The following is a 27,165-nucleotide window of genomic DNA, read 5'->3' on the forward strand; positions in this document are numbered from 1 at the left end:
CCACTTATTGAATAGATCGTGATGACGTTTAGTCTTATAGACGTATTAGAGACGGGCTGGTGTGACAGAGGGCGGGGATTCAAGTTCGGTTGAGAAGCAGCCGAGATATATAAATAAACATTGGCTAGGTTGGTCCGTCAGTGATTAAGGGTGGAAGCTGCGCAACTTTAACAGCAGAAAGCGAGTGCAAGAGAGAGGAGAGTCGGAGTGTTAACCAAGGTGGGTGACTGTTGGACATAAATCGCGTTTTAAAAGGTGCTGTCGGAGAGTAGTTCGTGCAGACGGAGGCGCTTTCGGTGGTGTTTTGTGTGTGTCTGAGGCCTGCGGATCCGGGGGCTGGGTTCACAGGCTCATCTCCTCCGGTTTGTGCAGCGCTCTCTGGGGAAGCGTTGTATTTCCCCCCCCCCCCCCCTTTATGGAAAGCTAAACGTTTTCAATAACATTCCTGTGTTTGAAAATCCTCCGCGAGCTGGGGTATAATTCGTTGTAATTGGGTTTTTATCTTCCACTATAAACTTCAAAAATATCTCCACCCACCATATAATTTGGAGGGGGAGGGAAACGGCTGATGTGCATCCATACAATGCAAAGCACAAAGGCGAATCCTTTTTATTGGAACTGGTTTTCATTGTAGCTCAAAATCAGGAGTGAGCAAATGTAAGTTTACAATGTGCGACATCTTTTTCAAATGAAATGTTTTAAGTGGCGCCGCAGCAAATGTTTGAACTCCTTGTATTGCCGTTGTGTGTATTTTTCCCCGGTTTTTTTCCCCCTCTACAGCTTCGTTCCTGTATATTAAAATTAATTAATGGACTGTTCATACCTGAACATCTTTACACGTCCGTTATTGCGTTGAGTGCGTGACCCCACTATTTCTCGGAGACGAGGTCATGTTGCTGAAGAAGAGCTGTCAGTTTTGCCATCTTCACCTTTTACTGTGCTAACGAGTCTGTGAAGTTATCTGAAGTAGTCCTTCCAATAAAACGCAGGTCCGTTTCTTGCCAGAATGAGACCGCGATTTCTTTAGAATTTACCAAGTTGCATCTAATTTTACTCCAGTAACTAAGTCAGTGCTATAACCATTTTTTAAATTCAGATACCTTGGTTGTTTCAGATCTCAGTGATGTGCCATCAATAACTCAAAGACAAGGAGTTTAAAGGATTCAACTGAAGGCTTTTAATCACTAAGAACATTGCAGGTCTTTCCACATCGGGTTCATCTGATAGAATGACTCATACAGCTCTTGAGACCTTTATATGACAAAAGACAGGGGCGTAGCCAATACACACAATAGGAAAAAGGGGGCGGTATACACAATACAAAGCAGGTAAAACACAGGGGCTGATGAAGGCATATATTTCATCACACTCAGATCGAACTTATCTGTTGCCCACTTTGACAAGAAATTGTGGCACAGTAGAATTAAACAAATTGATATGTGTCCATGAACACAGAGACTTAACCTATGGATGTGTCACTGGGTCCTTGACCTTACTTAAATTTCTGAGTTGTACTATAGTAGAGTCACGGGTGCTTTTATTTTTAAACTTTCTTCCTGTCTAATAATGTTGCAGAGGCTCTTGATAGGTTTTTTTTCTGTGGTGTATCATTCATTTGGTGTGGGACCAAACACAGCTTGAACTTCTGAAAATGCTAATTAGTCAGTAGGTATACTTGTCGAGGCAATATGTCATGTTTCTCTTTTTTGGACTTGTATAAACTGATTGATCTTGGGAATCAATAAGTGGAAGTATCCATTGTAATAAATGCCTAGTAGTTAAATATCAAGACATTTCCTTGGTGATTTGGGAATATTTCTGTTCTAGTGAAGTGGAATTGCTGCATCAAAATCACAATGGGATGCTGTTGTTAACCCTTCTGCCCATCTCCCTGCTGTGTACACTAAAATAATTTGTTTTAATGGAACCAGTCCATGTAGTTATGACTACTATAGACTTTGACAGACTGAATCAGTTTGTTTCACTAGACCCTGACAGTGTACCCAAAGATGGGATATGGGAAGATTTTTGCTCTTCACTTGTGAAATCATTTTTTTTTTACAAATAGTGAATAGTGCAACTTTTCTCATGGTGAGAACTTCTATTGTGCAAGCTCTGACATGGCAATAAATAGGTAAAACTTATTTTGGCACAGATTCACATTAAAAGGTACATGCAAGGTGTAATGGTTGCCAATGAGCAAGTAATGGAAGTTTACAGCTGAAAAGGAGACCGTTGTGTCTCTGTCCATTCTTTACCAGAGCAGTCCAGAATGAATTCTGCCCTGTCTTGCACTCTCCCCATAGCCTTTAACTTCCTTTGTTTTAAATATTTATCCCCCTTTCCCATTAAAAGATGCAGTGGTTTCTGCCTCAACTACTTCCTGCGGCAAAGCATTCCATGCTCCAGCTAATTTTCTTGTAACGTTTCTTCACACTTGGTGTCAATTTTGAATTGATTGCCCCTAGACACTGCCTGACCAGAGGAAATTATCTTTCTCACTTCTCCCCCAAACCCCATTTTAAATATTAAATCTCCTCTTGGCATCCTCTGCTCCAATGGAAATAGTCCCAGTATCTCAAATCTCTCTTCATGACTGTATTTTCCCATCTCTGAAATGATCCTGGTGAATCGATGCTGTTTGCTCGCTATAGCTTTAATGTCTTTTAAAACAATAAGAGGTGGAGCAGGCAAGCTCTGAGTTAAGCAGCCATTCCTTTGGGCTTATTGTCTTCTCTCCCCAAGTCTCCACAGCCAATGTGATCTTTGGGCTGACTGCTGTTAAACTGCCTGATTTCTGCTGGTACCAGCTGTTACCTCAACTCCGTGTCTAAACATAGCTCCCTGACCGCACCCCAGCTCCCTGACCAGGAAGAACTGAGTCCTGTCCCTGAGGTTGTACGTTTATATACATGGGTTCAGTGTTTGTGCCTGCAAATATCATAGTCTGTATCAAACATGGCCTGAGAGAACATGGAAGATCTGTGTATTGACATTTTTATTTTGCACTCTGCAAGTCAAGTGGTGCTGTTTTGTCTGTGTTATCAGAATACCTGGCTGGCAGGCCTGCCCCTCTCCTGTCAGGACTCTTCCATCACCTTGGCTAAGGTTTTTTTTTTGAGCTGTTGAGCTCTTGCCATCTAGTAAATGCTAAACCCATATAAGCTTCCCAGCTGACTTTTTTAGAAAATGTTTTCTCCCCAAATTAGTTCTTTTCTTTATGCTTAGTATTATCAAGGCCTTGCTTGAGAGGTGATCTGTCTCTGAAGAAGAGTAAGAATCATCTGAACTGTACCTCCTTATAGACTGATTGTTGAATTGTGACAGTAAGCTCTTTGCCACCATACTGGGAACCAGTCTGAATAATAGTTGATGATAAAATGATCCATCTAGATCAATGGGTGTTCATCTGTGGGAGGCACTTTAATGACAAATGTCCATCATCTTGATGTAATTCATGAAGTCCTGATTCTTGCTACAAGGCTTTGCACTTCCTCCTCAGTCATTGGTTGTCACCAAATAGTTATTACCCTTTTTATTCCAAAGTGTTTTGAGAAATGTGCCAGGGATGTCTTCATTCATTACTTTTCACCTTGCAATAGGACTCTGGCTGCTTACATGTGGGCCACAAATACAAAATGTCATTATGTAATGTCCCTCCTTTTTGTGTCTTGTTTAGTTTATTGCCTTTTGCCTATCAAAGTTTAAAATCAAGTGTGCCCTGATGTTGATGGTTACCTTTGCCTTTCACAGGTCAAGCCGCCGCCTTTCCATTGGGCCAGCTTTAGTATTTGCTGGGTGCAAGTCATTCCTAAGTTACTGGAATGCCAGTTCCCCTCTCTGTTGCCCTCTTGATCTTTATGGCTGGCTGTTTTCAAATTTAATCTGTTACCTAGTCATCTTTAGATAATCTATCCTATTCTTTGGGAAAATTATCCAGGACTACATTTGTATAACGGGGACTGAGTAAGACCACACAAAATCTTCTAAATCTGGATCCAAGCTCAGTCCAGACTTAGAATAAAATTCTTAGTGAAATGAGGGGTTACTCCAGGGTTAGGAGATTGCTGTAGGGTTTAATAGATGGTAAGCATTTAAAATTAAGGATTTAAATTCTACATATAACTAGATTTCCATTCGGAGAACCTGACCCCACGGACTGTTAGCTAATGGCTTGTTGTGACACACCTGTGCTATCTATCTGGCCTAGGGCTACAGTATTTGAGAGATTTTGGCACACTGTGCAGATTTACTGATTGAGCCCCAGAGAATCCACAAAAAATTAATGACTGCAACAAATAGCTACTCGATTCTGGTGTGATGAAAATTTGAATAAAGCTTGGAGGGTTTGTTAATTTTGCTGTGGTTTGAAGTTAAAAATTCAGCAGACTGGAAAAAAGCAGCCCAGTAGAACAGATGAGGCCTTGAGGCTTTAAGACTTGATGACTGCCTGAGTAGCATGACCACTGTTAATATAGAAACATGGTAATGTAGGGAACAAAATGTGATTTGCAGATTTGTGTTAAAAATGCCCCTCATTAAAACCTATTTAATTAGTAAATTTAGGAAGATTATGTAACAATGCTGACTGGCATTTCCTTTAGTCCCTCACAAATTAGCCTTTCCCCCTATCTTTTAGCCTACTTGGAAGTTGCTGCATTCAATTAACATTTCTCTTCTGGTTGGTCTCCTCCTTATTCTTGAGTCTCTTTCTTATTTCAGTCTTTTATACTTCTGAATGTTTGTTTGTGTTTTTTCTTTCCTGAACTTAAATTATTTTACTTTAGCAACATTTTTCTCAATCTTCTAAGGTTCACCTTGCATGTCAATTATGACTTCACTCCAGTCATAATTGGTTTGAAGAAACGTAGATCAAGTCAGCTATGGTGTTTTCCCTTTACAAGCCATCTAATCTAATCTCATTGTGCTACTTACTCTTTAATCAAGCTACCATCTAATTCCCTTTAAAAGTACTTTTGGGATTTTGCTGCAATAATTTTACTGGAGAATTTCACATCTAACCACTGTCCAAATAAGTTTTCTAACCTTTTTGTGGTCTTGTTACTATCTAACTGATGGAAGCAATATCAACCAATTGCTATTTACCCTAATGTTATGAAGATCATCTTCAAGTCAACCCTTCAACCTTCTAAGTGGGGAAAAAATCCATAACTTCTCAAGTGTTGCTCCATAACAAACATCTCATGCTTGGTAATATGCTAGTGAATCTATGCTGTACCTTTTCCATTGCTTTTATATCCTTTGTACAATAGAATGCCTAAAGCTTTGCACAATCCTACAACTGCAGTTTAACTAAGTTTTTGTGATCAACATTGTCTCCCTGCTTTTGTATTCTAGATTCTTGGACATTTCTCTGCATTGAACTTCTTTACTTGTCCAGCTAGCTTATCTGTATCATCCTGCAGTATTTCGCAGTCCTGATCATAATTTGTCATGTTCGCCTCCTCCAATCCCCAAATTTGGTGACATTAGCAGCAACTTTCAATAATTGTCCTTTTAATTACTAAGGTGCGCGTACTGACTCGCACTGGTAACCCCAACTACTTGGCTGTTCTGCAGACAAAATACGTACATACCTGATGGCGGCCCTCCTGCGAAAACTTACGGTCTGATGCTGCGTAATGGAGGGCAGCGTAATGGCCCACTGATCCCAGGGGCACAGCCTGTGTGGGAAACGTACCTGGGATCACATGGGCCTGGTCTTCCAATCAGAAAACTGATGTCTTTCATTCATTTAAATTACTACAAAATTTATTTTCTACAGCCTTTAAAATCCATCACAGATTTAGCTTTTATCGTGGGAGTCCAGTTTATTACTCATAATTCCCACTTCTCAGCAAATACAAATGACTGTAAACCCTATGTTTAATGTGTAGAAAGTTATGAATTTTTTTAAAAACCTGCAGCTTTATCATACACTAGGATTGCTTCTCATTAAAGCTTTTAATTTAATTTAAAAAAATTTGTTTTCCATCTCGGGTATCCCCTTGCGCTGTCCTGTTTCCACCAGCCATAAAAATTTCCGTATGTAAATCGCCCAACTCTGCGCCAGCAATTGGGTTTTTGTGAGCCGTGCGGATGGCCTGCCAAAGAATAATATTGACGGACTGCAAGTTCGGGATTTAGCGCATGCAGAAATCCCAAACTTGCGGTGGATTTCAAAGGCGGTATGATGGTGTACTCTGAGAATACGCCGTCATACCCACCGCAGAATCCGGGCCAATTGCACCCAGTAAACAAATCGTCACCAGTGTATTAAAATTTTAAGTCTATGAAAGATTCATCATAAATTAACAATGCATCTCATAGTCAGTAATATCGCCAGCAAACAAAACCGCTCTCATTTATCAAATATAAACAAGTTATAAAAAGATCCAATCATCATATCAGTAAGCATAACTGTCTATGGCTATTCATTTATTCAGCATTAGAAAAAGCTCTTCTGAAAACAAAAGTTTCAATATCCAAAATGAGAATGCAGTTTTGCACGTGTCATTCCCTTCATTTCCCCCCCGCCACCCCCCCCCCCCCCCCCAACCATGACCCCAAATGATGGGCAGGAGAGGGTCGGGATTAAAAATGGGGAGGGGGGGGTGGGAAACACAATGCGATCCCAACTCGTCTGTTGCCATTTTTACGACAACTAGTGTTGTGGCGTCCGATTTAAACAAATACTTACTTTGAATAATGGCCGCGATTTTTGCCTACCAAGACGGGCTCAGTGCAGCCTAGGTATGTGGCAGGTTGGGACCTCACTCCCAGTTCCATCCCGCTCTGAAGAATTTTCTGTTGATTGGGCTTGTTAAGCCCAGCCTGCGAGGTTCCCGACCCAATTAAAAGGAAGCTGGTCTGATGACATTTGATGACACGCCATCAGCTGGTTTCCTTAAAAGAGCCATGTTCACATTCATTTTGACAGTTGGGCTGTCTATGTTCTACAGCATTGAGATGCACTGCACAAAGGTGCATGGCTGCACCCAGGCTGTCCCATGACTCCCTCCACAGCACACAGGGAGGTTCTCTTCCCTTCCGGGTGGAAGACACCTCCCCAGGACACCACTCAGCCTGGTTGCATATTACACAGGAGGGCACGAGCAGGGATGTTGTCAGGAGGACCAGGCTGCAGTGGCGCAAACGTTTCAATGATCTCAGCAGATCACGAAACGTTACTGCAAAGCCACACTCAACCTCATCTTGCTGTGCCACTCATCACATCCCCATCACTCTGCCTTTCCTACCCTACTCCTGCACATCCTTACTCACACCAACTTACCTTGCACCTCCACCCATCCCTCTCTCCAGCTACATCATCACATCCCCATCTCACTAGCCACCCCATACACTCATCCTCATCCTAGTCCAATCGTACCAACTAACAACACAAGGATAGACACTTGGGTGTTTTTGCCAATGTTCCTGTCAAGTTTCTGTTGATTTGTTGCCAGACATTGAAATCTTTTTTTCACACTTTGCCTTCTTGGACAGATTTCTGTGCACCTTTGGAAGTGGCTTAGTGAGTTGCAGTGAATGGTGAGACATAATGTTACCCCCCACAATGGTGATGAGTGTGAAAGGAATGGCTTGGGCATTGTAGGGATGCTTTATGGTGCTGGTGTGGGGTGGTGTCAACCTAGTGCATCATGTGGCAGCCAGGGTGTACAGCGTCAAGTAAAGTAAATCAGGCCATCCCTGGCCTCCCAGGCAGCAATGTTGTCAGGTGCTGATGTCCTGTGCAGCATCAGGTTGGTGATGCTGGTGTGCCTGGTGATGTTGGGGCTGATCGTAGTGGAATTCTGAGGACCAAAGTGAGATTTTTTTCAAGGGTACCGATGCTGCTGGAATAGATGGCAGGTGAAGTTGAGATGACAGAAGCGATCTGTCAATGGTGAGAGGTTGCTCCAAGGAGGTGACAGTGGATAGAGAGTTTAATCCAAACACTTCCCAAGCTGTGAAATGGTAGCTTTTATACCACTTTTGCAGCTGTCAACTATTCAGAGGAATGGAGAGTCATTGACAGCCCGACCTACTTACCTGACATGATCCCCCAAGTGCCGGGAACCTTGCAAAAAAGCTGGTAAAATGGTAAGTACATGGTAAAATGGTGTTTAAGTACCTTTTTTAACAAGCTCTTAAGTATCTGAATTGGCTCACCCGCCACTTGGTGTTGGGTTTGTAAAGTGCAGACAGACCCGACATGTGGGAAACTGACAAGGAGGCGGGTTGACAGTGGGTCCCGCCAATATCTTCTGCGTATCTTGAATTGTAATTTTTTTTAAGTGCCCGCTGTGTATTCAGCAGCCTCCGAGCACATCCTATCATGATGGCTTAATTGGGAGGTTGTTCACTTCCCGGCTAACAGTAATTCTTTTTTTAAAAGTAGTGTTTAGAAATAAAATTAGAGCTGTCCAATACTTTGGCTAATTTATTGTACGAATATTACTACATTGCAGATTTTAGGAGCACCATGTCTCGTCGTACCAGAAATAATCGTGCCTGGCGGTATGTGTACAGTGGTATTCGAGATGCTGATGCTGTGGCTGTAGTACTGCCTGATGGGTCAGTAGGTCCTGGCCCTGGCTATGACTCGGATGGTCAGGTAGGAAAATATTTCAATGCTAACCTATTTACAGACTGAATTGTCCACAAATGAATAAGATCTTCTATTCTAATCTCCTTCCTAAGGTTATTCTATCCTTTTTTTTAGCTGAAGCCAGTTGTAATGCTAACCCAGTACAGACAGAAATCAAACTTGGATCTACTAGTCAGTGATCAGTGGAGTTGCCTCCTATATAATCTTCTTCTTTTAGACATAGACTTAGGCCCTGAATTTGAAAGCAAAGGCATTTGCTGCTCGCTGTCCCCGAAGAAAACTGCCCACAGCTCTGTGGCAAAGTTTGCCTTTCTCAGCGTAAGTCAGATTAATGGGGAATTCCTAGTGCGAGCTGCGGTGACACCAACAAGCTGTCTAAACAGCCAATCTCAATGCAGGATTCTTACAGACAGGGAACCAGGAAGTGAAGAAGTTGCTTTTATGCAGACTTTAAAAAAATGTTAGAGAGCAAAACAAAGATCGGGGCTCCCTCATGTGGACAAGGTAAACCTGAAACAAATATGAACAAAATTTAATTTTTTTTTTGAAGTTTCTTAAGTTGTAATTTTCATCATTTATGGAGAAATTTGACACGCCGCAAAATTAAAATTAGTTTTTTCAGGGCCATAACGTTTGTTTAGCAGTTAATACGCTGTTAAAACCCCATTTGCACCTAATCCAACAAGGCTTCATTTTTAATGGGGTATTTAACAGCGATATTACTGCAGAAAATCCCAAGTTTTTGTCAGTTTCACTGATTGCCAGCTATGGGGTGGGGGGGCCGGATCCACAGCGCACCTAGTATCGGAGCAGTGATGAATGAACGCAGCTTCAGGATTTTGCATTTAGATGTGCATCCGCTACATCCTGAAGTTGCGGTCAGTTTCAAAGGGGTAATAACAGCGAATGCTGTTCATTTGCCATTCGCTGTTATTACCACCCACAGATTACATAGAAGGACAAGCACACATTAGAGTCACCAATGGGCAACATGGTGCTAGGATTTAGAGGGCTTAATCCTGGATTCAGAATTGCTGGGGCTTTTTAAGATAGCATTGCATGTGGAGAAAAAAATGTGCTGCTTTCAACTGTTGAGTAACTTTATTAGAGTTTGAAATTGTTCTGTGACAATTTTTAAGTCTTTCCCGATTAAATCTAGAAAACAATTTCTGTGACATCAGCTTCCTATAGATGCAAATTTGATTAAAATTATAGAAGTGTATTTTGACTTGATGTCCAATTATAGGACAGTATATAGCTTGAACTTGTACTGTAAACTGCAGCTTTAGTCTGACTAATTCAGTAGAACCTAGTATGGCAAATATGTGAATTTCCGGTTTTGACCAGAAGTTGAATGATATTAAACAATTTTTTATATTATCATTTTGGTCTCTGGAGTATTCTCTTTTTTTTTCTGCAGTACTATGTACAATTTGAATATTTAATGAAATGGAAGTTCTCTGAACCCACCACTGAAACAACGTCTGGCTAAATAAATATGCAGAATGTAATTTCTTTGTCCTTTTGAGTCCCAGAGATTGTGTCTCCTGGTTTTCTGTAATATATTGGGCATAATTCAGAGAGATGGTAACTATCCACTGTGACAATGGTGTTAACCAGAGAAGCTAGCATAATAGTTTCATACAGTCCATGGTTTTTTTAAATGTGTGGTAAACCACTGTTATCGTTCACAACCGTTCACTATTGTTACACTGTTGTTATCACTGTTTACACTGTTGTTATCACTACACAAGGTTACCTCTTGCCACGCATGCTGTTATACCTAGGCATACCTCAGCTGACTCCGCCCATGGCTCCGCCTGCTTGCCCAGGTATAAAGGTGACCGCTTGGCTAGTATTCTTCCTTGTTGGAACCGATCACCCACGAGGGTGGGCTCTGTTATTTAGCCAATAAAAACCTATAGTTACTATCTTAACTCGTCGCTTTTCATGGAATGAATTGATAGGTATATCAATTTTATTGGCTAAATTTTGAAATGACTGACCAGCCCCAGCAGCCGACTTGGCTGCGAGCCCTCCGACCGCCGTACCTGGATCTAAACCCACAGGCAGCGAATTCAGCCCTCGACTTCGATCACTGGCTGAGCTGCTTTGAATCCTACCTGGTAGCCTCCGGCGTGCCATCGGAAGCCGACAAACTAAGAGTTCTGACCGCCCAGGTGAGCCCTAAAGTATTTGCACTCATCCGGGACCTTGCTACATACGAGGAGGCCCTCGACCTGCTAAAAGAGCAGTACCGGAGCCCAGTAAATTCAATGTATGCCAGACATCTCCTAAGATCCCGCTCGCAACAGCCAGGAGAGTCTGTAGATGAATTTTTACGGGCGCTACAAACACTCGGCAGGGACTGTGACTTTAAAGCTGTATCGGCTGCACAACATGTTGAAGGAAATATCCGTGATGCCTTCGTGAAAGGCCTTCAGTCCGACTACTCACGGCAAAGACTGCTTGAATCAAAGGACCTCAACTTGAAAGCAGCTACAGCCCTCGCTCGCTCCCTGGAAGTGGCCCATCGGGACCTCGAGGCATACTCCGGGTACAGTGCTGCGCGACCGTGGGACTCGGGCCCGACTCCGGCTGCAATACCCCTCGCACCGCCGCCCCTGGGACCTACTACGGCGTCTGTGTCCCGGAATCGATTGGGACCGCCACCCCCGGGACCTGCTGCGGCAGCGGAGCCCCGCGATCGGGCCGCCAGCTGCTATTTCTGTGGCCAGGCGAGACATCAAAGGGCGCGCTGCCCTGCAAGGAACGCGACCTGCTCCGGCTGCAGAAAAAAAGGCCACTTCGCGAACGCCTGCAGAGGGAAAGCCACAGACGCCAGCAGTGCCTCATGTGAGTCGTGGGGCGGCCATCTTTGATCAAGGCCACAGACGCCAGCAGTGCCTCATGTGAGTCGTGGGGGCGGCCATCTTCTCCGCCATTTTGTTCGCCGCACTCGGCCGCCATGTTGTCTCCAGACCCGACCACCGCCTCACCTGCCGACGACAGCAGCTCACTCAGCCATACACTGGCCTCCGTCACGCTTGACCAAGCTCTCCCGCATCATCTGTCCAGGTCCATGATGGACATCGAGGTAAACGGCCATGCCACGACCTGCCTGTTCGACAGCGGGAGCACGGAGAGTTTTATTCACCCAGACACGGTGCGCTGCTACTCCCTCACTGTCCGGCCAACGCGCCATCGGATCTCGATGGCGTCGAAGTCCCATTCAACAGACGTCAGCGGATACTGTGTGGTGACCCTGTCGGTTAGGGGCACGGAATATAAAAACTTTAAACTTCTCGTCCTGCCCCAGCTCTGCGCTGCCGTCCTACTAGGGCTGGATTTCCAATGCCACCTCCAGTGTCACTTTGGCATACGGTGGACCCCTCCCCCCACTCAGTCTACAACCAGCAGTTTTTAAACCGCCCGCCGCATACCACCTGCGGCCTCTCCACTCAAAGTCCCGCCCCCCTCCTTGTTCGCTAACCTCACCCGCGACTGTAAACCCGTCGCCACCAAGAGCAGGCGGTACAGCGCCGGGGACAGCTTTTATTAGCTCTGAGGTGCAGCGTCTCCTGAAGGAGGGCATCACCGAGGGGAGCACCAGCCCCTGGCGTGCCCAGGTCGTAGTCGTTAAGACCGGCAATAAAAACCGCCTGGTCATCGACTGCAGCCAAACCATAAACCGGTACACCCAGCTGGACGCATACCCCCTCCCCCGCATATCTGACATGGTCAACCAGATTGCACAGTACCGGGTATTCTCCACCATCGACCTTAAGTCGGCCTATCACCAACTCCCTATCCGCCCTGAGGACCGCCAGTATACCGCCTTCGAGGCGAATGGCCGCCTCTACCACTTCCTTAGGGTTCCCTTCGGCGTCACCAACGGGGTTTCGGTCTTCCAAAGGGAGATGGACCGGATGGTTGACCAGAACGCGCTGCAGGCCACGTTTCCTTATCTAGATAACGTCACCATCTGCGGCCACGACCAGCAGGACCACGATGTTAATCTGGAGAAATTCCTCCGTACGGCCCAACGGCTGAATCTCACTTACAATAAGGAGAAATGTGTGTTTAACACCTCGCGCCTTGCCATCCTCGGCTGCGTAGTAGAGAACGGAGTCATCGGCCCCGACCCCGAAAGAATGCGCCCCCTCATGGAGCTTCCCCTTCCCCACTGTCAAAAGGCACTGAAGAGAACCCTGGGGCTCTTCGCTTACTATGCCCAATGGGTGCCCAATTATGCGGACAAAGCCAGACCCCTCATGAAGTCCACCTCCTTCCCCCTGACAGCAGAAGCATGCGCAGCCTTCTCCCTCATAAAAGGAGACATTGCGAAGGCCACAATGCACGCAGTGGATGAGTCCATCCCTTTCCAAGTGGAGAGCGATGCATCCGACTTCGCCCTAGCTGCAACCCTTAACCAGGCGGGGAGACCTGTGGCCTTCTTCTCAAGGATCCTCCAGGGCCCTGAGATCTGACACTCTTCTGTCAAGAAGGAGGCCCAGGCGATTGTGGAAGCGGTACGACGCTGGAGGCATTACCTGGCAGGCAAACGATTTACCCTCCTCACCGACCAGCGTTCGGTTGCTTTTATGTTTAATAACGAGCTGAGGGGCAAAATCAAGAACGACAAGATCTTGAGGTGGAGAATTGAGCTCTCCACCTACGAGTACGATATCTTGTACCGGCCTGGTAAACTCAACGAGCCCCCAGATGCACCCCAGATGCACTATCACGAGGTACATGCGCCAACGCGCAAGGTGATAGACTGCGGACCCTCCACAACGACCTCTGCCACCCCGGGGTCACTAGACTTTACCACTTCATTAAGGCCCGCAACCTGCCCTACTCCATCGAGGAGGTCAGGACCATGACCAGGAACTGCCAAGTCTGTGCCGAATGCAAACCGCATTTCTATAGGCCGGACAGAGCAAGCCTGATCAAGGCCACCCGCCCCTTCGAGCGCTTGAGCATCGATTTTAAGGGGCCCCTCCCGTCCTCTGACCGTAATGTGTACTTCCTCAACATTATTGACGAGCACTCCCGTTTCCCCTTCGCCATCCCCTGCCCAGACATGACCAGTACCACGGTCATCAAATGCCTGAACGACCTCTTCGCCTTGTTCGGGTTCCCGAACTATATACATAGCGACCGGGGCTCATCCTTCATGAGCGAGGAACTTCGCCAGTTCCTGCTCGCGAGAGGTATTGCTGCGAGCAGGACCACCAGCTACAACCCCCGGGGGAACGGCCAGGTGGAAAGAGAGAACGCGACAGTTTGGAAGGCCGTCCTCTTAGCCCTAAAGTCTAAGGGCCTCCCAACCTCTCGCTGGCAGGAAGTCCTCCCGGCAGCGCTCCATTCCATCCGGTCACTGCTTTGTACCGCCATTAACGCCACCCCTCATGAGCAAATGTTCGTTTTCCCCAGGAAGTCAACTACGGGAACCTCGCTACCAACATGGCTGACTTCTCCGGGGCCCGTCCTGCTGCGGAAGCACGTGAGGACTCATAAAACGGACCCCCTGGTCGAGAGGGTGAACCTCCTGCATGCCAACCCCCAGTATGCCTATGTGGAATACCCAGACGGGCGGGAGGACACAGTCTCCTTGCGAGACCTGGCACCCCTGAGACACCACCGTTATCCCACACCACTCCCCCAAATCCAGCTCCTGTAGGCGGCATGCCGGAACCCCAGGGGCCTTCGTCGACCACGCAGACACCAGCATTAACATCGGATACTGCACCACCGCCGCTGCTGCTGCGCCGGTCAGAAAGGCTTACGAGGCCTCCTGATAGACTGACATACACGAACTGGTAGTACACTTCACCCCGCCGGACTCAATTTTAAACAAGGGGTGAATGTGGTAAACCACTGTTATCGTTCACAACCGTTCACTGTTGTTATCACTACACAAGGTCACCTCTTGCCACGCACGCTGTTATACCTAGGCATACCTCAGCTGACTCCGCCCATGGCTCCGCCTGCTTGCCCAGGTATAAAGGTGACCGCTTGGCTAGTATTCTTCCTTGTTGGAACCGATCACCCACGAGGGTGGGCTCTGTTATTTAGCCAATAAAAACCTATAGTTACTATCTTAACTCGTCGCGTTTCATGGAATGAATTGATAGGTATATCAAAATGCAATCACTTTTATGCCAAATAATTTTTAAATTCTATATAGCCATCTGTTAGTCTGTAGGTTGGGCGAGTCTAGACTATAGATTTATTTACAGCTGATGCATGAGAGCAGATCAAACATTCCTGCAGCAAGGTGACAGTTGTTCCTTTGTAATAGTACTTGAAATAATGTCGTTAGTTTTACTATTGAAGAGAAAAGCTGAGAGCCTTGTCTGGCAGCTTTCAAAAAGCATCTTCCAGGGCAAAAATTGATTTTTCACTGATCTCGGTTCTGCTTTTTATTTGGAAACCTCGGTATTCATTGGGAGAAAAAAGTTCACTCGTGAAAACAATCAAATGTGGGTCAGTTTTCAATTCGTATCTAATTGTTATGGAGATTTGAAAATCTTAAAACCTTTACAGCTCTTTTTTGGTTTAAAAATTGCTGTTGCAAAGTAATTTTTCTTGTTGGAAAATCTGCTCATGGTGCTGAATTAATTAATTTGTGCAAGAATTAGTGTTGTTGAGACCATACTATAACGTACACGTTTTTTTCATGTGGGTTTTATTTCATCTCTTAAAGCACAGCGACTCCGATTCTGAGCCAGAATTCCATTTGCCACCATCAATCCCGACAGCATTACCTGTCACAGGAGAGTCATACTGTGACTGTGTAAGCCAAAGTGACACCCGATACTGTGGTAGTATGCGCAGTTTCCATCGCATGAAGGACTGTCACTGTGGCGAGGAAGATGAATGTAAGAATGAGTAAAAATTGTCTTTTTTTGAGGGATTTGGTAGCACTGTAAGATTATAGCAGTTGATAAGTATGTAGGAAATGTAAACGGATCATGGGATGTTTAATCCTGGTGCTTTATCACTGGATTTCTTCCAGAGTTACAGCATCAGAATTCATCATTCTATAGATCAGGACTTTTAAGAAATCAGTTAACTGATCTGTGGGGTAACTAGTAAATTTGCAGTACCTATTTCTGACCTAAGAGGAGGTTGTATTAAATTTACTAGGTCCCCACTGGCACAAATTGAACTGCATCAGTCAACTTAGTCAAAATGAGGTTGTGGTACATTGTAACATAGCTGCTTTTCAGTATGGATTACACCTTTACCATTTAAGGAATCCCTGGTGTCATTGCTACCAGTACTTCAGTTTAAACTATACCTGCTAGATTTGTCCTTAAGTGAACTAAATGGAGAATAATGGATATGCATGGAATTTCATTCCTGAGTTCTAATGACCATTATGGCAGAAATCTGAACTTTCAAGTTTACAGCCATCAAACCACAAACCTGTATCTGTTTGATCCATAAAAGAGTAGGTGAGGATAGATTTATTGCCTTTTTTTGCTTTGTTGACTTCAGTTGCCATGGAATGTACAGTTAAGGTCAGTGTGCTCCATGTATTTGGCTTGATGGCATTCACACTGCAGAACTTTCACTTGCTGAAGGACTATTAGTTATGTTGTAACCACTGCAGTTTTTCCCAAATTTATGATCAACAGTTAATTACTGGAAAATATTCTGATAGGGTGGTAATTTAAGAGGAATTAAATGTACTCTTTCCTTCCCCTCCACCCTAAACTTCTTACAATAAATGTTTGTGTGCTTTTAAATTTGCATGGATAAAGCTTTGGTTCATCATAAATAATGTCAACTCCTTTGTTCCTGTAATCATGAAATGTTAAAATGAGTAAAACATGACTATTAGTGGTAACTTCACTTTTTAAATAATAAAACTCCTCCCTGCAGATTTTGAATGGATGTGGGATGATTCTACCAAGTCCTCTGCTACACTGCTGAGCTGTGAGAACAGGGAAGTGAATTTCCACATGGATTACAGTTGTGGAACGGCAGCCGTTCGTGGGGACAAGGAAATGAGTGAAGGGCAACACTTCTGGGAAATAAAAATGACCTCCCCTGTATATGGTACAGACATGGTAGGTACAGGAAAAACTCGGTAGAAAAATATGAGCATGGTATTACATTATCATATTTATTGCTAATTAAAATTTAATTTACACGTGGGTCATTTCTGGAAAAGTAATAACCTTTTACTGAAGCGAATTGTGCACCGTAATGAAAGATACCACGAAATGGTGCAGCAGTAAAAGCCATTTTTTGGGGATTTAATGAAACCTGGGATCTGGGACTCAGTAACCAGTTTACACCCAAGTTCATTTTCACACAGTCTGTGTATGCTTATCTTCACTTTGTTCACTAATGTTAAGTTGGAATTTATAGACATAGAAACATAGAAGATAGGAGCAGGAGTAGGCCATTCAGCCCCTCGAGCCTGCTCCGCCATTCAATGAGATCATGGCTGATCGTCCAAATTCAGTACCCGGTCCCTGCTTTCTCCCCATACCCCTTGATCCCTTTAGCCTTAAGAAATATATCCAACTCCTTCTTGAATATATTTAATGTATTGGCCTCTACTGCCTTCTGTGGTAGAGAATTCCACAGGTTCACCACTCTCTGGGTGAAGAAATTCCTCCTCATTTCTGTCCTAAATGGCCTACCCCTTATCCTTAGACTGTGACCCCTGGTTCTGGACTCCCCGACCATCGGGAACATCCTTCCTGCATCGAGTCTGTCCAGTCCTGTCAGAATTTTCTAAGTTTCAATGAGATCCCCTCTCATTCTTCTAAACTCCAGCGAGTACAAGCCCAATCGACCCAATCTCTCCTCATACGTCATTCCTGCCATCCCAGGTATCAGCCTGGTGAATCTTTGCTGAACTCCTTCCATGGCAAGAACATCCTTCCTCAGATAAGGCGACCAAAACTGCACACAATACTCAAGGTGTGGTCTCACCAAGGCCCTGTACAACTGCAGCAAGACATCCTTGTTCCTGTACTCAAACCCTCTCGCTACGAAGGCCAACATACCATTTGCCTTCTTAACCGCCTGCTGCACCTGCATGCTTACCTTCAGCGACTGGTGCACAAGGACACCCAGGTCTCGTTGCACTTCCCTTCTCCCAATCTATTGCCATTCAGATAATCTGCCTTCCTGTTTTTGCCACCAAAGTGGATAACCTCGCATTTATCCACGTTATATTGCATCTGCCCAATCACCCAACCTGTCCAAATCATCCTGGAGTTTCTCGGCATCCTCCTCACAGCACACACGCCCACCCAGCTTTGTGTCGTCTGCAAATTTGGAGATATTACAGCTAGTTCCCTTGTCTAGATCATTAATATATATTGTGAATAGCTGGGGCCCAAGGACCGATCCCTGTGGTATCCGATTAGTCACTGCTTGCCACTCGGAAAAAGACCCGTTTATTCCAACTCTTTGCTTTCTGTCTGCCAACCAGTTCTCTATCCAAGTCAATATCTTGCCCCCAATCCCATGTGCCTTAACTTTACATGCTAATCTCTTATGCGGGACCTTATCAAAAGCCTTCTGAAAGTCCAAATGCACCACATCTACTGGTTCTCCCTTATCTATTTTACCAGTTACATCCTCAAAAAATTCCAGTAGATTAGTCAAGCACGATTTACCTTTTGTAAATCCATGTTGAGTTTGTCCGATCCTGTCACTGTTTTCCAAGTGCTCTGCTATTGCATCTTTTATAATGGACTCTAGCATTTTCCCCACTACTGATGTCAGGCTTACCGGTCTGTAATTCGACGTTTTCTCTCTACCACCTTTTTTGAATGGTGGGGTAACATTAGCTACCCTCCAATCCATGGGTACTGTTCCAGATTCCATCGAATGCTGGAAGATGATCAGCAAAGCATCAACTATTTCTAGGGCCACTTCCTTAAGTACCCTAGGATGTAGATTATCAGGCCCTGGGGATTTATCGGCCTTCAATCCCATCAATTTCCCTAACACCATTTCATCACAAATACTGATTTCTTTCAGTTCCTCCCTTTCATCAGACCCTATGTTCCCTGACATCTCTGGGAGGTTATTTGTGTCCTCCTTTGTGAAGACAGAACCAAAATATGTATTTAATAATTGGTCTGCCATCTCTTTGTTCCCCATTATAAATTCCCCTGATTCTGACTGCAAGGGACCTACGCTTGACTTCACCAATCTTTTTCTCTTCACATATCTATAAAAGCTTTTACAGTCAGTTTTTATGTTCCCTGCAAGCTTACTCTCATTCTATTTTCCCTTTCTTAATTAATCCCTTTGTCCTCCTTTGTTGAATCCTAAACTGCTCCCAATCCTCAGGTTTACTGCTTTTTCTGGCCAATTTATATGTCCTCTCCTTGGATCTTATGCTATCCCTAATTTCCCTTGTTAGCCATGGTTGAGTCACCTTTTTTGTTTTATTTTTATGCCAAACTGGGATGAACAAATTCTGTAGTTCATCCATGCGGTCTTTGAAAGTTTGCCATTGCCTATCCACCGTGAACCTTTTGAGTGACATTCCCCAATCAATCCTACCCAACTCGCGCCTCAGACCATCGTAGTTTCCTTTATTTAAATTGAGGACCCTAGTCTCTGATTCGACTACTGAATTCTTCATCTTAATGAAGAATTCGATCATATTATGATTGCTCCGACCCAAGGGGCTTTGTACAACAAGATTGCTAATTTAACCCTTGTTACATAATACCCAGTCTAAGATGGCCTGATCTCTGGTTGGTTCCTCAACATATTGGTCCAGGAAACCATCCCTTAAACACTCCAGGAATTCCTCCTCCGCAGTATTGTTACTAATTTGGTTAACCCAATCGATATGTAGATTAAAGTCACTCATGATGACTGCTGTGCCCTTATTGCACGCTTCTCTAATTTCCCTTTTAATGCCATCCCCAACCCCCGCATTACTGTTTGGAGGTCTGTATCCCACTCCCACTAGCGTTTTCTGCCCCTTGGTATTTCTCAGTTCTACCCATCCAGATTCCACATCATCAGAGCTAATACCCTTCCTTACAATTGTGTTAATCCCTTCTTTAACCAGCAATGCTACCCCACCTCCCTTTTCCTTTTTGCCTATCTTTCCTGAATATTGAATACCCCTGGATGTTGAGTTCCCAGCCTTGGCCACCCTGGAGCCATGTTTCCGTAATCCCAATCAAATCATATTCGTTTACCTCTATTTGCGCAGCTAATTCATGCACCTTATTACGAATGCTCCTCGCATTAAGACACAAAGCCTTCAGGCTTGTTTTTTTTAACGCTCTTACACCTATTAAAATTATTATTTACTGTGGCCATGTTTGATTTAAACCATTGATTTCTCTGACTGCCACTTTTGTTTTTCTCCTTCCTATCTTTAGCTTTTATCCTTGTTTCCCTTTCATCTGTCCCCTTGCTCAGGTTCCCAACCCCCTGCCATTTTAGTTTAAACCCTCCCCCAGAGCACTAGCAAACACTCCCCCTAGGACATCGGTCCTGACCCTGCCCAGGTGCAAACCGTCCGGTTTGAACTGGTCCCACCTCCCCCAGAACCGGTCCCAATGTCCCAGGAATTTGAATCCCTCCCCCTTGCACCATTCCTCTAGCCACGTATTCATCTGAAATATCCTTCTATTTCTACTCTGACTAGCACGTGGCACTGGTAGCAATCCTGAGATTACTACTTTTTTGAGGTCCTATTTAATTTACCTCCTAACTCCCTATATTCCCCTTTTAGGACCTCATCCTGCTTTTTACCTATATCGTTGGTACCTATATGTACCACGACAACTGGCTGTTCACCCTCCCCTTCCAAGATGTTCTGCAGCCGCTCTGAGACATCCTTGACCCTTGCACCAGGGAGGCAACACACCATCCTGGAGTCTCGTTTGCGGCCGCAGAAACGCCTATTTATTCCCCTTACAATAGAATCCCCTATTACTGTAGCTCTCCCCCTCTTTTTCCTCCCGTCCTGTGCAGCAGAGCCACCCCTGGTGCCAGGAAGTTGGCTGCTGCTGCCTTCCTCTGGTAAGCCATCCCCCCCCCCCCCCCCCAACAGTACCCAAAGTGGTGTATCTGTTTGAGAGGGGGATGTCCACAGGGGACCCCTGCACTACCTGCCTGTGCCTGGTACTCTTGTCTGTTGGTCACCCATTCCCTTTCTGCCTGTCCAACCTTTGCCTGCGGTGTGACCAACTGATCAAATGTGCTATTCACGACTTCCTCAGCCTCGCGAATGGTCCAGTATGAATCCAATCGCAGCTGCAGTGCCGCAATGCGGTCTGCCAGTAGCTGCAGCTGGACACACTTCCTGCACACACAGTTGTCAGGGACACAGGAAGTGTCCCTGAGTTCCCACATAGTGCAGGAGGAGCATACAACGGGGCCGGGCTCTGCTGCCATGACTTACCCTTTTAATTAATTGCAATTAAATTAAATCAAATCAATCCCACCAATTACACTACCGTTAAATAGTATATTTAAGGGTCCTGGTTTATAAACAGTCCCCGCTACACCACAGAGACTTTAGAAACTATAAACCACAGAGTTAAAGTTTATAAAGAGCGAAATACTCACCAACCAATCACTTACCTGCTTTCTGGTGACGTCACACTTCGATTACTTTTTACTTCTTTCCCTCTGAGATTGGAGATCGGTACGCTCTGAGGCCTACCTGGTCTCTTGGTGCCTTTTGTACTGCCGCCGCTCCGCGATTCCCACCGAGATTTCGCCCGCTGACGCTGTCGTGCCATACCTTTTTTTAAAAATTAATTGTCATCCCTTTTAAGTACTTCCCTAAAGCATTGCTTATCGCTGTTCATCAATCCTTTATTCGCACAGTTCCTACTGGAACACTATTCTCCATGTTAATTTATTGATTACCGTCTTTTGTGTTGTGTGTATGTCCTGCCCCGCACTATTCCGTATCTAAATGGCGAAAATGGGATGATCTTCTGGATTTACTCACTGGTTTTATAAATGTCTTGTTTCCTCGGGAATGTGCCTGTTCTCTTTTTCTGCTTTTATGAAGAAGGCATTAAGTGAAGAGTGAAATAAAAAACAATATACAGTCCCCACCACTTACAGCAGGTGTGTTGGATGGTTTAAAGGAGTAGTGCTATTTCTGTTGAACACGACTGTTGCAAATCACTATTGAAGCTGTAACCCCACACCACTTGGAGGGGATTAAGTACACTAGGGTAATTGGACCATAATGAGAAGCTATTTACTTCTTGAACATGTTAATGTAGTCAGTGCTGCGTTGTGTAACCCACCACCAGTTAGAGGTGATAAGTATTGAATTGAATATATTTAAGGTGGAGATACAGATTTTTGAACAATAAGGGGGTGATGGGTTATGGGGAGCGGGCAGGGAAATGGAGCTGAGCCCAAGATCTGATCAGATCAGCCATGATCTCGTTAAATGGGTCCAAATGGCCTACTCCTGCTGCTATTTCTTATGTTCTTATTCAAGGGAATCCTTGCACCTTAACAAGGTTCAAACTATTCACTGTCTGTTTCTGCCCGAAATATACAATGCATAATAGTCTAAGCGGCAACTTTCTAATTAATATAATGGAAATTGGTTAGCGTTTTTGGCCGATTAAAATGATTGCCTGATTTAAGCTTGCTCTTTTATTTAAAAAAAAAAGTGGTGGCGAGTCTACTGCACAGCAGATCTATCAGCATTTGAAAAGATGAAGTGGAGACTGAATTCTTTTGAACTGAGTTCAAATGCAGGTTTGGTCAAATAAAACCATCCAACCATTTGGTACCAAAATTTAAAATCCATCTAAATTAATATTTAAAATAATTAAGCAGTGACTGTCAGTCAAGTTACAAATTGACTGGGCTCACAGTGTTAACTTTAATATTGCAGAAAATTGGCCATTGGGTTCAATTATTTTTGATACTGAATGGCTGAAGTTGGATCTTTGAGCTTAAATAAAATGTTCATGCCTATTAAATTAAAGATGATCCAACCTTGTATTTGTTAATGTGACATTCTCTTGATCTAGTAGCTTCCTGGACAGTGTATTAAATCTATCCATTGTTGTACTAAACAGGACAAATTTATAATGGCCCAGAAATTCCGATCACAGGCCTCCCGCGGGCGGAGGGCTACAATCTGGAAAAATCTGCGCCAAGACCAGAGGGCTCCCGGAAGGCGCAGAGTTCCGATGCTGGGCCTCTCCAAACTGCCGGTGCGTGGGGCCCACGTATCCCAGAGGCGCAGGCGGTTCGCAGTGTCCCTGGGATCACATGGGCCATGGGAGATTCCCTTCTCTGATTGGCTCCCCTTCATACATTTGACAGGAAGACCTGTCAAATATATGAAGAGATCACCCCCAAAACATAGTAAAACTTTAAATAATTTTTTTTTTAATCACATTTTTAAAATGACTTGAAATTACATAAATTAACTTTTAAACAAAATTTTTAATTTTTGAAAAAAATAAAGTTTTTAACAGGGCTAAAAGTAAACTTTTTAAAGTATTTTTAAATGATAAATCAGTGGGAATTTTTTAAAACTTTTTTCAACTCTTTTATCCAGGCCTTGCTTTTACCAGGCGCAAGAATTGTAAGTGTTTTCTGCAGGCGGAGGGTGTCCAAAAAACGGAACTCTCTGCCCGCAGAGGCCCTGCTCCAGGGCAGCCGGAGGATCTGTCGAGGGCTTTCTTGCGCAGTGCATGCCTGAAACCAGCATTTCTGATGTCCCTGTGGGTGAGTACACAGCGCGTACACACCCATAGGGATCAGAATTTCTGCACCAATGTCCTTAATGATTTCCATTAAGGAAACGTGCAGGAGAATGAATTGCTGTGGTCACCATGAGCAGTAATATTTACAAGCACACTCCTTTGGAATATATTTATGGCATTTAACCATAACAACTAGCGTATTTATCTACCTTTTTGTAACTTGATGTATTTGACTTGTCCTGTCTTATTTTTGTACACTATTTAGATGGTAGGAATAGGAACAACTGATGTCAAACTGGACAAATTTCGTCATACCTTTTGCAGCTTACTAGGAAAGGATGAAAATAGTTGGGGTCTCTCCTATACAGGTACTACTCTTGTGAAATAGTAGGTACTTTTTCCTTGATTTTGATCGGCTTTCAAATGGATCTAAATTAATGTGGTTTGTATGCTGGTTTAGAGTATCCGAGCATAAGCTGTGCTTGTGGATGCAATGGCACGTTCTCTTGAACCTGTGCCTACCTTTTCCATTCCACTTCCAGCGAAGGAAAAAGTTCAGCTGTGGAAGGGACTGCTTTTCCCTGCTGCTCAGCACTGATGAAACTGCTGAGTAAGATTGAAGAACTGTTTCACCAACGCTTTGGGTAATATGTATAAGGGCTGCTCGCCATGAAAAATGAACAAGATAACTGGGAATGGAGAAGTAAATGTGGTCACAAAGCTGGGTACAAATTGGGAGAAGAAAGGAGAGGAAGTGAAATTGTTCTTGTATGTATACAAGATTTCTGTGAACAACTTGGAATTCTGTGCAAACAGGATTGACTATTGGTGCAAAATGTTTTGTATGTACCCTGTTTTCTGTAATTGGTGCAATTTTTGCAGTAGCTTTGAGAAAAGGATCCAATTTTCACATGCAAACCTCCTACTAAAGGAGAGCTTGAAACTCAATACACTTTGGACTCGGCCAAGAACTGTAAGACCATCCTAAGTTTTTAAACCTCTCTCATTTCCATTGGAGTTTGTTACATTTAAATGCTTTCAAAAAGATACTTTATTTGAATATCTTATTTATACATGAGATATAATTTTGAATAGTGTTGCAGTCTTGTGTTTATAGCGGAGTTTAAAAAAAAAAAATCTACAATTTGTTTGTTGTAGGTGTACTACATCACAAAGGTGCCAAGATTCACTTCTCAACCAGATTTGGACAGGGCTCCATCATGGGTGTTCATTTGGATACCTGGCATGGTACCCTGACATTCTTCAAAAATAGGAAATGCATAGGTATGATCTAGTTTTATGTATTGGGAATTTTTATATTGCCTATTGTTCCTGAGCTTAAATGTTTAATATAATTGAAGTTAATTTTCACAATTGCCTGTTGAGCTCCAGTAGACTGGATGCTAACCTGTTTTTGCAAACTGTGACCTATACGAAAATATATTTTTTTTTAAATAGGTAATATGTATTTAAAATGTAGTGTATAACAATCTGGATTATGTTACAAGACATTAAGATGTTTTAAACTCAAAGCTGCAAACTCACTCCATTTGTATTCTGTGATCTGTGAATGTGAAAGGATCGGGTTCTGCAAATGTCAAATTTGTACTGCGGTACCCTTGGGTTTTAAATAATTGGTCAGAAGTCTAAGTGTGTATTCCATGTGACCACCAGGACTGTTCTAATGAATTGGCATCCAGCAGCAAAAGCTTTATAAAAAAAAAAGCACACTCTTGCAGCTATAATCTTGCTATATCACCACAGACCTGAAAACAGCTTTGAAATTCATTTTTTTTTTTTAAAGTTGCATAAATAAATATATTACATGTTGAAAACTGGTACCTCACACAAAATAAATTGCCTTTGTCACTGCCAATATAAGCCACTTGCACCTGCAGAACTTTGAAACTTGTACACTGGGTGCTGCTTAGTTCTCCATAAAATTCCATTTTCTCTAGATATGTATTATGCAAATGACAATAGCAATTTTAAGGTCTTCGCAGTAAATGTTTGCTTGCTATCATATGTAATTTAAAAGGTTTGACAAAGTGAAAAATAACTTTTTCCAACTTTAGCTTTTTATTTCTCTGTATTCTAGTGAAAATCGTGGGATGATCTGTATATTTTCAAAGCACCATGTTGTATGGGTTATTGGCCAATAATTTGATGCTTTAGGAGCAAAGTCTAACATCAGCCATATTTGCTCTGAATTTTTTTTTTTTTTTTTTTTAAAGGGTTTAATTTTTTCCTGGCAGCTAGCTGATCTGGCAAAACCAAGTTATATTGAGGTGATATTTGAGTGGCAGTTTGAAATTGACATGAGTTTTCAATAGTCCAAAATATTTGCTGTATTGTGAAATGATGAATGATGGTAATGGTGTGTGCCCAGCTGGCATTAACGAGTGTTTTTCCTTATAAAGGAGTTGCAGCTACTAAGCTGCAAAACAAGAAGTTCTTCCCAATGGTTTGCTCAACTGCAGCGAGGAGCAGTATGAAAGTGATTCGATCGTGTTTCTCCCCGACCTCGCTCCAGTATCTCTGCTGCCTACGGCTCCGACAACTATTGCCTGATCACAATGACAAATTGGAGGTCCTTCCCCTACCCCCAGGTCTGAAACGCATGCTACGCAATCGGTTGGGTTGGGTCCTCTCTATGAATCATGAAGGCAGTGGCAAAGAGGCTGCCTGCAGCTCATCAGGCAGTGATTCTGATAGTTCCTCCTCAGTAGATGCTGAAACTTGCCAACGGAAAAGATGTCGGCGGACTTAACATTCATATTGGTTTGATTTATTTTTTAAAATCATGACTATTGCAACTGCAGCAGTTAAAATTGTACTTAGTATGGACATGGACCAGTACTGCTACATGATGAGCCAAATGCAAGATGATCAATGCGCCCAACTTCATTTTAAATGCTTCTAGCTCCTCGCACAAAACTATTGGGGATTGTATTACCTGTGAACTGCGATTGGCAGAAGTGCTAGATGACGGCTGAAGACACTCTTCTGAACAAAGTACCTGTGTACTTCAAGAATTCTTTTTCAATCTACATTTTGGCTTTTTGTAGGTCATTTAGTGCTTTCACCTAAAAATATTAAATATTCAGCTTGTCTAAAATATTTACAGCATGTTTCTTTTTTCCGAGAGAACTTCAGCAAAATCTACTTCCTCTGGTTAAGTCTCTGAGCCACGTAGACGAGGAAGGTCCTTTGTTTGATTCCTTGTCTATGCTGAGTTAGCTCTCAGCTGGGGCAAAGATAGGGTGCTAAAATTGGCCACTCTGGCCTTGGGTTAGAGTAGGGAAAAATCAACCAAGAATCCCGTTCCTAATAACCTTCTAGTGGGCACTGCTTGAAGTGTATGTGAATGTCTGTCTGAGTCAAATAGCTTGCTGGCAATGACGGTCAAGGCTTACACTTACATTTATGGTCATTTGGATGAACTACAAGAAGGCACATGCTCTGTGGAGCAATATCCCAGCAAAAAAAAATTATTTCCTGTGGGGAGGGGCGGGGGGGAAAGCTTTGGTAAACTTTTTGGTAAAGGTGCAATTAATAATAATTAACCAGTACCAACATCCGCTTTAATGTTACATGACTTCAAAAAAAAAAAGAAACTCTAATTGGGGTCTAACCCTAATTGCTGTGTGGTGTACAGATGTACTTAAGTATGGGAGCTGGAGCTGGCTGCTAATGGCTATAATGGAAAACTATATTCCTGTCTAAGATGTATTCAATAATAAGTTCTGAATGAACAAATATATTGATGGGTTTCATTTGAGCTTTGATGTTTACAATACTCTGACCTTTTCCTATTACAGGAAATGGGACAGAGTCGCAGTG

General features: G+C 43.5%; 1 protein-coding gene across 2 annotated transcripts; it reads left to right on the forward strand.

Moving 5' to 3' along the window:
- The first annotated feature begins 75 nt into the window (after positions 1–75).
- LOC147110540 (SPRY domain-containing SOCS box protein 3-like) lies at positions 76–26,442 on the forward strand. 2 transcript variants are annotated; one of them, XM_086000602.1, is made up of 7 exons: positions 78–219; positions 8,472–8,617; positions 15,324–15,498; positions 16,508–16,695; positions 23,588–23,690; positions 24,481–24,606; positions 25,743–26,442. In XM_086000602.1, exons 2-7 carry the CDS (start codon positions 8,486–8,488, stop codon positions 26,090–26,092), a joined length of 1,074 nt encoding a protein of 357 aa, XP_085856728.1. In that variant the 5' UTR covers positions 78–219; positions 8,472–8,485; the 3' UTR covers positions 26,093–26,442. The 2 variants fall into 2 exon arrangements, with proteins under 2 accessions (XP_085856729.1, XP_085856728.1); XM_086000603.1 differs by lacking the exon at positions 24,481–24,606 and having other exon boundaries at positions 76–219.
- The last annotated feature ends 723 nt before the right edge of the window (positions 26,443–27,165 follow it).

The sequence above is a fragment of the Somniosus microcephalus genome, chromosome 11, assembly GCF_052327205.1.
Source record: "Somniosus microcephalus isolate GS21.2 chromosome 11, FLI_Smic_1.0, whole genome shotgun sequence".
Taxonomy (NCBI): Eukaryota; Metazoa; Chordata; class Chondrichthyes; order Squaliformes; family Somniosidae; genus Somniosus; species Somniosus microcephalus.

Bases quoted from the DNA above. Each gene is read 5' to 3' on its own strand.
- LOC147110540 (XM_086000602.1), top strand. From the start codon at position 8,486: ATGTCTCGTCGTACCAGAAATAATCGTGCCTGGCGGTATGTGTACAGT. The intron at 8,618-15,323 runs GTAGGAAAATAT...CATCTCTTAAAG, and splicing joins GCTATGACTCGGATGGTCAG to CACAGCGACTCCGATTCTGA. The intron at 23,691-24,480 runs GTACTACTCTTG...TGTTTGTTGTAG, and splicing joins TTGGGGTCTCTCCTATACAG to GTGTACTACATCACAAAGGT.